The following is an 11,237-nucleotide window of genomic DNA, read 5'->3' as shown; positions in this document are numbered from 1 at the left end:
TTATTTATTTTAATTACTGATTCCAAGGAAAATGTAATTTATGCACTTTATTTCCTATTTTTAAACATTTAGTTAAGAATTAGAGGTTTTATTTTTGCCTCGAATGTGAAGGACACTGTTGTTAAATATGATAAACAATATATTATTATATTACATTAAACTATACTCAACCGTTCTATTTAACATTCAATAGATACACGTTCAAGGGTCTCAAAGTTATGTTCAATCAGTCTCATAATGCAGATCCATCCAATAATGTCTATATTGTCGGAACATCACTCTAAATAATTACGTATTGATATGGGAATATATATCAGAGACTCAAAAGGAATAAATTGAATAAGGACGAAATCTTATGCTACATTTGATGTTCTAAACCGTGCAACATTTTACTCAAACAAGTCTCGTTTGCACAAATTAATAAAAAATCAACGCAATATTAAATACCATGTATGAAAAAATATAATCAATGATTGATAAAACATTCAATTCATATATTAATTTTAAATAAATCGACAATAAATTATATCCAAGACACGATAAAAGATTAAAAAATATATTGATGATTTTTTAAATTAAAAAATAAATGAATCAAACGTTTAGTCTGTGATTTATTTCATTTTCTTCATGATAGTCTTTAATGAATTTAAATTTTAATAAATTGTACAAAAAAAATTTGTTTGAGCAAAATATATTACGTTTTTCAACAGTCATGACATCTGAATGACCTAAAACATGATCATCGTATAAAATGACGAAGATACCCCTACGGCAGATCCCCGTTTGAAACAAGAGATATAAATCGAAAAATTGAATGAGCCGCTTCGTATCACATTTCTGCCATTTCCATTTGGGTGAATTCCTCCCCTCCGCATGTCTTCCCTATTGTGATATTTATTACTTTGAACACTCACAAATCGCACAAAATTTTTGTGGAGCAGCAATGACTTTCGACAGCTACACCGACAAGAACCAATTTTTTCGCAAACTCATGTCGAAATCCGAAAATAAGGTGGATTTTGTGGTTTTATGCTATTTTTTCTTGATTAATTGATGTGCGTGATGTCGATTTTTGTGATGATGTGTTCTGATCTAGATCCGCGAGATTATGTTTTCTGATTTCAGATGTGTTTCGATTGCAACGCGAAGAATCCGACATGGGCGTCGGTGACGTATGGGATCTTCTTGTGCATTGATTGCTCGGCGGTTCATCGCAGTCTGGGTGTCCACATAAGCTTCGTCAGGTAATTTTTTCCCCGATTTGAGTTTCCGTTATATTGTTTTGCGTCATGGATCACTTGACTTGCAGGTAGATTTTCATTTAGCTTCGCTTGTAGTTTATGATTTTCGTTCTTTATGTTATATACGTAGTGCCATTGAAAGATTTCTCAGGTTGTACAACGTTTTGCATGTCAAAAGGTGAAATCTTACGAGATTAATCGTATTATGCGAAATTCAATTTCTAGTCTCTAGCTAGTATATCTGTAATTTCATTAATATCTGACTTCACTGGAAAAGAAAAACTGAGGCCTTATTTGGTTGGTCGTTCTTTATGTTATATACGTAGTGCCATTGAAAGATTTCTCAGGTTGTACAACGTTTTGCATGTCAAAAGGTGAAATCTTACGAGATTAATCGTATTATGCGAAATTCAATTTCTAGTCTCTAGCTAGTATATCTGTAATTTCATTAATATCCGACTTCACTGGAAAAGAAAAGCTGAGGCCTTATTTGGTTGGGCCTGGAGTTCAATTCTGAGGTCAATCACCATTCGGAACTTTGGATTAAATTGTTATACTATTTTTTCTTCCTCATATTATCATTAAACTACATCTCTTTCTGCACATCACATCAGCTTTCAACATTTATACCCGAATAAAATCTCAAAAGTTATTTTCTAACATTTTTCTGAAATTATTTTAGTTGAGTTGATTGGAAATCTAATCAAACGCTACCTGGGTGACTATATTTGATTTTCCTATGGTTGGAAACAGTGTAGACTTTGAATTTTTGACCATTGTGCTAGACTTGTTCTTCAGAACTATGAACTTGATTGGTGTCCTTTGGTTGAATTCAGAAGCTTCCATCAATATCTATTTTGAGAACTCCATGAGATGAGCATTTTGTATTCGATTGTAATTTAAAGTGTTGTTCTTTTTGAAAAATTATGTGGATTCTGCTAGAGCTATTAATCTAATTTTGTTTTAAGCTCAATGCCATGAATGAAGGCTGGGAATTATATTGCATCAGGTTTGCTAAATTAAATGATTGAAACCTAAGCGACTTCATGCTGGTTGTGAGTTTTAGATGAACATTGTGAATTACAAAAATACTATGCTGCACTATCAGAAAGTTTTGGAAAGTTTATCTTGACTTTTACTAGATAGTGGAACTTTCTTTGCAATAATTTAACATACATTCTAGATGATTCCTTGTTGATTTGGTTGACTTCAGGCGTATTTCTTTATGTATTTTCCAAACAGACAAATAAAGTTTTTCATATTTAATGAGTGATCCACAATTCCACATCACGATGGGAGTTTTTTTGTTGGCCTGGTAGCTTCAGTCATCCTGTGACGATGTTATCCACATTGGGTCTCACATCGAAGTCCTGTTTTATGGTAGAGGTCTATCCCAATTAAAGCTTGGAACTGCTAACATGGTATACTAAAATGCTTCTTTGCTAGCCATTTTGTTATGAATTGTAAAAGACAGCTTAAAGAACTCTCATATGAAGATCTCTCCTCGTTTGAGGGTATTCTTAATCTTACCATGAAACAGAGTATGCTGATTTATCTAAATCAGTATATCTTACTAAGGGAAGTTTTGCTTTTGTTCGAGGGCTATGATAGCCTAGTGTTGCTAAATTTCCATATCAGCTGTGGAAATGATTTTGAACATAGGCTTTTGGTTGGCTACTGTGTAGTGAACTTCCGGACGGCTGAAGTTTCCCCACTTCCTTTTATTGCTTCGATGTCTAGTAGTTCTGTCGATCTTCTCATTGTTACGCCTCAACATCACTGCCCCTACTTTGATTATTGGGTCAGGGGCTTTTGCCATCTTCCAATCCTCATTTTGGGCCTACTAATTAAAAAGCCCATGTATTGTTTATAATCCCTGGCCCAATTCCAAGTCAATCCAAACTCAAACTCATTTAGCAGCACCTCCTTTGACCACTGGACTGCCATCACGTAGAAACCTGGCTGGATTCCGTAGCTCCCTACTCTGATTTCTACCAGCAACCCAACACCCGCCCGATTCAGCGACAATAACCGGCAGCACTTCTCCCTCTTTCCATCGGATAAAATTGCTTTCCAAACAATTGCAATTGCAGTCACTGTTTCCTTCATATTTTGGATACTTCCCACGGGTGATATATCTTGGTATGGTTGGCCCAGAACAAGTCTCTGGGCCCAATATTGCATGGAAATCCCTGCCCAACCTGTAGGCTCCTTTTATCTCCCTTATCCAATCATGAGCACAAACTCCACCCCAAATAATTGCAATTGGGTCCTGAAAACGATGACTTATTCCTAATACTTTCCAGATCCTCCATCTATCGTAACTTTGGCCCTCTCCCAACTCCTCCGTAGCCTTCACAACGGTGATGCCGCTTGGATTACCACCTTCTGACCCCTATATCGAGCAATTAGCTCTTGGGTATTGTTATCCTGGTATTTCTCAATCCTATGAATCCAACCTGTGGAATTTCTCTCATCGAGCTTCATCCTGAGCATTCTACCATTCTGTTTCTGGTCATCAGGAAATAATGATGACCGTACTAAACCCTCTATTACCAACTTCTGGTTTTTATGATCTTCTAAACCTCGTGTTCCATAGCCTTAGTTTTCTGTTCACCTGGTGTCATATCATGCCCTTATAAGCATCATCAGCAGCATCTAACGCCTTCAATGCCTGTGTTTGGAATCAGGAAATAATGATGACCGTACTAAACCCTCTATGATCAACTTCTGGTTTTTATGATCTTCTAAACCTCGTGTTCTGGTGTCATATCATGCCCTTGCAAGCATCATCAGCAGCATCTAACGCCTTCAATGCCTGTGTTTGGAAGAGTTTCAGCCCCTCTGTACCTTTTTGGATTATTTTCTCCAGCACCACACCATTCTCTTTTAACTGAATCTAGACAGACTTGAGTAATTCAGGTGGCATATCCTCATTCTCCTCTAAAATAAGAGACATCACCGTCTCAATTGAATTAAGGACAGATTCTGGGTGTTGTGCGCTTAAAGCTCTAAGGAAGTACTGAAACATCTTAATGATCAACTCAGTACATTCTAGGTCCAGCATGATAACACTTAACTTAACTTCAGCCATGATTTTCAAAATAGAACTAACCATGTGATGAGATCTATGAGATGTGTCTGCCAATTCTTCAAAAGTGGATACAATCAATTGAAAAACTTCCATCATTTTATCATCATCATAAAGAACATTTGGTGCAGAAATCGTGATGATCTCACTACTTGTGCACGTTAGTAACCCTTGCTCTTACCACAGCTTCATAATGCTTCAGAAACTGCTCGGAGCTAAAGGCTTCCATCAGTGGTGAAAGTGCAATTATCATGGCTCTGGTAGGTGACTACTCCACCATCGACAGAAGATCCTCAACTCGATCGAGCAGGCAGACGAATTTATCAACAGAAAATGGAGGCTGGTACAACGCCAAAACCACAACCATAACCTGTTCTTCAACGTCTTTCTCTGCAGACAGCAGCATTGTTGATTATCACTCAGTTGGCAGCTTGAAATCTCTTCTTCTATTCGAATCCGGCAGGTCGGACCAATTGTTAGGATCTAAATCTCCTGACACATTTAATTATGCAAATATTAACTAATAGAAAAGGAAGACAGATTTAGGTGGTGGAATTTTATCGAAGAAAGAAAAAGAGTGGCTGGGTGTTCAAAGTGGATTTGGAAACGGCATATGATAATGTTGACTGGAATTTTCTTGATTGGGTACTGATGAAGAAAGGTTTTGGAATTAAGTGGAGGAAGTGTATAATGGGGTGTGTTTCGAGCGTTTCCTACTCGATTTTTATTAACGGAAGGCGAAGGTGTAAAATTAAAGGAGAGAGAGGACTTAGACAAGTGGATCCCCTTTCACCATTCCTCTTTAATTTAGTGGTAGATGTTTTGGGAAGAATGGTTGGTAAGGCTAAGGTGGATGACAAAGTTAAAGGGTTCGAAGTAGGTAAACAAAAAGAACATATTTCTCACTTACAATTCGCTGATGACAATATTTTTTGCAAACTCAAAACAGCATTTGTTGGAAATTGTAGACATACTTAAAAGATTTGGCATGGTCTCGAGTCTTAAGATTAATATGGAAAAAAGTATGGTGGTGGGTTTGTTTATGGCCGACGAGGAAACAGATGAAATGGCACTCACCATCGGGTGCAACAAAGGTACTTTCCCAATTAAATATCTAGATGTCCCCTTAGGAGGTAATCCTTTGAAGATGGAGTTTTGGGATCCAGTTTTAGTGAATATGAAAAGAAGACTAGCAAGCTGGAAAAAATCTTTTTTATCAAGGGGAGGGCGACTTACACTAATTAAGGCTGTTTTGAGTGCATTACCGTCTTACTTTATGTCTATGTTCAGAGTTCCGAATAAGGTGGGGATTATTATGGAAAGATTGACGAGAAACTTCTTGTGGGATGGGCCGGATGGTGAGAAGCATTGTCACGTGGTAGGTTGGGATCAGGTGTGCAAACCGATGGTCAGCGGGGGTTTGGGATTGGGAAATATCCGTTTAAGAAACAAAGCTCTCCTCGGTAAATGGTGGTGGAGAGGTTCAGTGGATAAGGTGATTTTGTGGAAGAAAGTTATTACAAGCATATATGGTACTCATGATAATGGATGGGAATTGGGGCTAGTGGGGAACTCTACTTTCAAAAGCCCGTGGAAAGGTATTTCTAGATCGTTCTCGGCTTTTCATCGATTGGTTAGGGGGTGCTTAAGGGGGGCAATTCTATTCGGTTTTGGGAGGATGTGTAGGTTGGGGGGGTTCCTTTTTTTATTCGCTTTCCTTCATTATTTGCGATTTCTATTCTTACTAACAAACCAATTACGAGTTTTGTTCAGGTTGTCATTAGGGGAGGGTTTACTGTCCAACAATGGGATGTTAGGTTTAGAAGGAATTTGTATGAGGCAGAAGAGAGTGAGTTCAGCGAGCTATTAGGGGTTCTACAAGATGCTCGGTTGGAGAGGGGTGTTGAGGATTATAGAATTTGGTTGGGGGATTCTTCGGGGATGTTTTCGGTTAAATCATTTTATAATTCTTTCTTCACTTCGACTGCCTCATCTCCTTTCTCTTACTATTTCAATATCTGGAAAATACCTGTCCCGCCGAGGGTTCAAGTATTCTCGTGGATTGTGGCGCTGGAGAAGTTTCAGACTTGTGATGTGATGCAAAGAAGATGGCCTACTACGTCCTCAATAGTGTTGTCTGTGTCGTAGGAATGAAGAGAGTCAGTATCATCTACTCCTACATTGCGCTTTCACTACACGGATTTGGCACAAGGCTTTCAAGGAGCTGGATTTAGTGTGGGTTGTACCGGAAAGAGCTAAGGAGATGTTTACTGTCGAACCGAGCTTGCACAAAGGAAGGAAGCATTTGCGCTTCGGGTTCATCATCGTCCATTGCATTTTTTTGTCAATTTGGTGGGAAAGAAATAAAAGATTATTTGAAGACAAGGAGGAGGCGGTTGATGAACTATAGGATAAAGTCAAATTCAGAGTGGCGAGTTGGACGAAGATACAGAAGGGATATGAACACCTAAGTGTCTCAGATTTATACAGGGATTGGAATTTTGTTTTTGATTAACGCTTGGGTTGTAATTCGTTTTTAATTAAGTAGGAGCATCTATTTAGTTTCGCGGATTACTTATCCGCCACTTGTACTAAAACTTTTTTTACTCATTAATATAATATGTTTCTTATCAAAAAAAAATTAGGAAACCATATATTTATCCACGGATTTTTATTCCATCAAAACTCTTAAGCACAAGGCACCATCTTTCTCTTAATTTTAATCTGTGCAGCCTTAATATTTTTCTTCTCTTTGCAATTTCAATTATTATGCTTATAATACTTCTTTATTTTGTTTTTTTTATAGGAACTTAAATTTATTAGCAGTCACCTTTTTTCCTTTCAGTTTTTTTTACTGCAATTTAATTCCAAGACCTAATTAGCTTTTTATCTAATGTTTTCTTTAAGAAGACAGAGGGTTAACACTTAGGTAATTGATTTTTTAAAACAAATTATACTATATATTTGTTAATGAATTTTTTATTTTAATCATTGTTTAATATTTTGTGAAATCTGTTTCTATGTATATAAATTTTAGTTAAATTGACCTTAAATATGTGAATTCTAACAATTTATACTTAGTGCGCCTTACTTCGATAAGGCGCGTGCCTCGCCTTGAGCCTCAGGCTCCATGACGCTTATGCGCCTTAGGGCGCCTTGCACTTTAAATAACTATGGTTGACATGGTGAAATGTTGAATCCGATATAAATATGAACTATAATAAGAACTGCACACTTGAATTTGGTAGATCAGGACTATTGACAAATAATTGCTAGATAATAGAGTCAAATATGATTTAGGCATTCACAGTTTTTATTTAGCTTTAGTGTTTCGGAGGGTGGAAAAGTTGATGAATTTATCTTAAGGCTTAAGCATTGTTCAGTTTATTAATATTTTCAAATGTGCTCAACATCTTCGAGACCTTTTGAAATCCTTTTCAGAGCCTTTTAAATGGATACATCTCATGGCTTCAAACAAATATAGAAATAATCAATGCATGTATAAGAGCAAACGGTGAACATGCACCCAGCCTAAGTAGGATGAGGATAAAGAACAGTAAAAAATAGCAACGGCATGACTGTGTGTGAGTAAACACAAATTAAATCAAGGAGAAAAATGCTCGAAAGTAAGAAAATAATTGAGCTAGAGCTAGAAATATGTGTTTCGACAATGTGATTTTCTGGTTCGAGTTCGTGTAGTCTATCATAATTTTGGCTCCTAAGACTTAATATTTTTTTGAAGGCGAATGGAAAGGAAAATACTGAACATAACTGGCACATGGGATCTTTAAAGCACCTTCTCAAAATATTTTGTGTTCTATCGTCACAGAAGCTGACTTTAACTTGCAGGTCTACAAATTTGGATTCTTGGACTCCCGAGCAGTTGAAGATGATGTCCTTCGGTGGAAATACACGAGCTCAAGTTTTCTTCAAGCAGCATGGATGGACTGATGGAGGCAAGATCGAGGCAAAATATACATCAAGGGCTGCCGAATTATATAAGCAATTACTTTCAAAAGAAGTTGCAAAAAGCAACTCAGAAGAGGCCGGTTTACCTTCATCTCCTGTTGCTTCTCAGTCACCTAAGGCTTCTAATGGATTTTCTGATGTCAACAGCAACCTCATTGAAGACCAAAAAAGAAATTCTTCCGAAGACACCCTGAAGGAAAGTTCTTCACTTAAAAATGGTTCTGCAGACTTTTCTGCTTCTCCGAGAGCCTCTCATATTGTTTCGATGACAATTGTTAAAAAGCCTCTTGGTGCAAAGAAAACTGGGAAAACCACAGGGCTTGGTGCTCGAAAGCTTAGTACCAAGGTAATATGGTTTCTGTTGTAAATGAAATGTTTTGAAGTGAGTGATAACATGAAATTTTCATAATTTGGTCTTTTGCAACATTATAATCAATTTCTCAATCTACCAAGTGGCCAAATGTTTTATCCTTTGCAGCCTAGCGAAAGCCTTTATGAACAGAAACCGGAGGAACCACCGACACATGTTTCTTCGGCCACCTCTTCAAATAGTAGCACCGCAGCAGTTGGTTCATCGTTTACGTCTCGATTTGAGTATAATGACAATGCCCAACCTACAGATGGGACATTTGGAAGTGCTCGACTTATTAACCACATAGCACCGCCAAAATCATCCAACTTTTTTACTGAATTTGGCATGGATAGTGGGTTCCCAAAGAAGGGCACCTCGAACACAACAAAAGTGCAAGTAAGGGAGATATTCTCATTGACGATATGAGAAACTATTTATGTTCTCGCCAATTACTTTGTAGTATTAGAAATGCAGAATTTTATAATGTGAAGCATGTCCTCATCAGACATGATTATAATCAATTAATTAAAGAACATAAAGTTATTGTTGAAAGGAAGGAGTGAGAAGTGGCTCTTTGCATTTTTATGTTTCCGAAAATAATTTTTTATTGAGATTTGTCTCACATTTTTTGGAAAAACTCAGTATCTTTAATGATCTTCTTTTGTATTTTCTCCAAATAAATCATACTCCTTAATTCCGTGTAATTGATCGCTGGATGTTATTTTGTTCATTTTTTTGTCTTGCTATCCATGTACTTGTGCAACCATGACATGATTGGAGGTCGGTAGTTCATCTCTTTCTATCAAGCATGATATTTTTGAGTAAAATTCCTATCTCGATACCCATCAGGTTGAGGAAACCGATGATGCCAGGAAAAAGTTCTCCAATGCAAAATCTATTTCATCAGCCCAGTATTTTGGTGATCAAAATAAAGACAAGGAGGCTGATGCTTCGATTTCGCTGCAGAACTTCTCTGTATGTATTCATGTTTATCTTAATTTTCACCTTCCCTTCATCACTCTCTTTTGGTGTTGGGGAAGTTGTTGATTATTGTCTTATTCTTAGTCATACTTTTTCATCCTTTTTCTTATATATATATCGAGGAAAGAAAACCATAGATTCACTACTTTGGTATGGAACTTTTTAATATGAGAAATAACTTGCATTCTCTTTTTGATTACTAATATCCAAGTGCATTTTACCGTGTCATTATTTTGAACATTTATAGTTCAGTTGCTTTTTGTAAACTAATTTAAATATGAGGATAACTTAGTCTTTTTCACTTTTAAGAAATCCTAATAAATTTGAAATATTCTTTTCATTTCAATGGCCCCTGCTCGTTCCTGTTGGTTAATTTGTGATGGTTAAGCAATGTGGCGTTGTAAAATTTTCAAGATAATACATTTACATAATATACAAATATTTGTCCTCATGTATGCAGGGTTCCACTTCAATATCTAGCGCTGATTTCTTTGGCCGTGATGCTAGTGGTTCTCTGGATGTTACTGCCAGTGATCTCATTAATCGGCTGTCTTTCCAGGTACACACACAGCCTTATATTTCTTTCTATTATCCTTGATATCTTTTGTTTCGAAATTATTGATATTTTTTTCTTCTGCCTTCGGTTTATCCCATTCAAAACCACCATTTTGTTATTTGAAAGCGTATGCGATATTTAAAATTTTAATGTGTCCGTTCTTGGATATTTTTCGAGAGTCGTTAATGATAGACAGAATTTTGATTTCTTTCCTTCTTGAATTGTATGTATTATCTTGGTCATCAGGCGCAACAAGACATCTCCTCTCTGAAAAATATTGCTGGAGAAACAGGGAAGAAACTGAGCTCCATTGCGTCGTCGTTGCTAACAGATATTCAGGACCGAATCCTCTGATAAAATGCTTCTAGTTGAATTGAGAGCATGTTTGTCATGGTGTACGACCTCTTAATGATTTGAGATTATGTAGTTTGTGTAAGAAAAAAGTTCACAAGTTTTTGTTTGAAGAGATTGAAATAGGATTTTAGATATATATTCTGCTGTTGCAAGATATAATTCTTTTCAGATTCGCACCCACATATATACCCAATCTCACTTGCATTAGGTTCTTTTTATGCCACACAAGGTCACTTGTGAATTGTGGCCCAAACAATGATCCCTGGGATAAATTTCATCCAGTAAAATCTTTTGTGTTATGTTTAGTTGGTGATTTTGAAAGTTAAAAGTGATAAGAAATATGAATCTATGTTTTTGAACCTTGAGTTTCGAGGCAAATCCGAAAAAAGATCATCTTGAGCAATGTTTGAGTAAGCAAGGGAAGTTTTGAGATGTCTTTTACTTTTAATTTTAAAATTTATATAAATACTAGGAATTTTTTTTATAAGCATTTTCTTCTAACTTTAAAACCATCCAAATAAAAATTAATATTTAAGAATCTATAAATCCTCAACTCCAAATCGTAAGTCAATTTAAAATATTATATAAATAAACTATAAAATCTTTAAATAAATAATTTTCAAAATCTTTTCTACAAAATTTTAAATACAAAGCTAATGTGGAAAATAAAAGTATTTAAGAAGTGTATGGTCG

At 36.2% G+C, this 11,237-nt stretch overlaps 1 protein-coding gene across 2 annotated transcripts; it reads left to right on the top strand.

Annotated features, from left to right (window-relative positions):
* Positions 1 to 785: 785 nt before the first annotated feature.
* LOC140813927 (probable ADP-ribosylation factor GTPase-activating protein AGD8) lies at positions 786 to 10,849 on the top strand. 2 transcript variants are annotated; one of them, XM_073172738.1, is made up of 7 exons: positions 786 to 1,012; positions 1,126 to 1,244; positions 8,182 to 8,647; positions 8,780 to 9,049; positions 9,503 to 9,628; positions 10,095 to 10,193; positions 10,437 to 10,849. In XM_073172738.1, exons 1-7 carry the CDS (start codon positions 815 to 817, stop codon positions 10,542 to 10,544), a joined length of 1,386 nt encoding a protein of 461 aa, XP_073028839.1. In that variant the 5' UTR covers positions 786 to 814; the 3' UTR covers positions 10,545 to 10,849. The 2 variants fall into 2 exon arrangements, with proteins under 2 accessions (XP_073028839.1, XP_073028840.1); XM_073172739.1 differs by lacking the exons at positions 786 to 1,012; positions 1,126 to 1,244 and adding an exon at positions 4,023 to 4,795.
* Positions 10,850 to 11,237: the final 388 nt, after the last annotated feature.

The sequence above is a fragment of the Primulina eburnea genome, chromosome 15 (genome assembly GCF_022965805.1).
Source record: "Primulina eburnea isolate SZY01 chromosome 15, ASM2296580v1, whole genome shotgun sequence".
Lineage (NCBI taxonomy): Eukaryota > Viridiplantae > Streptophyta > Magnoliopsida > Lamiales > Gesneriaceae > Primulina > Primulina eburnea.
The sequence above is the reverse complement of the archived record's forward strand: the minus strand, read 5'-3'. Positions and strand labels throughout refer to the sequence as shown.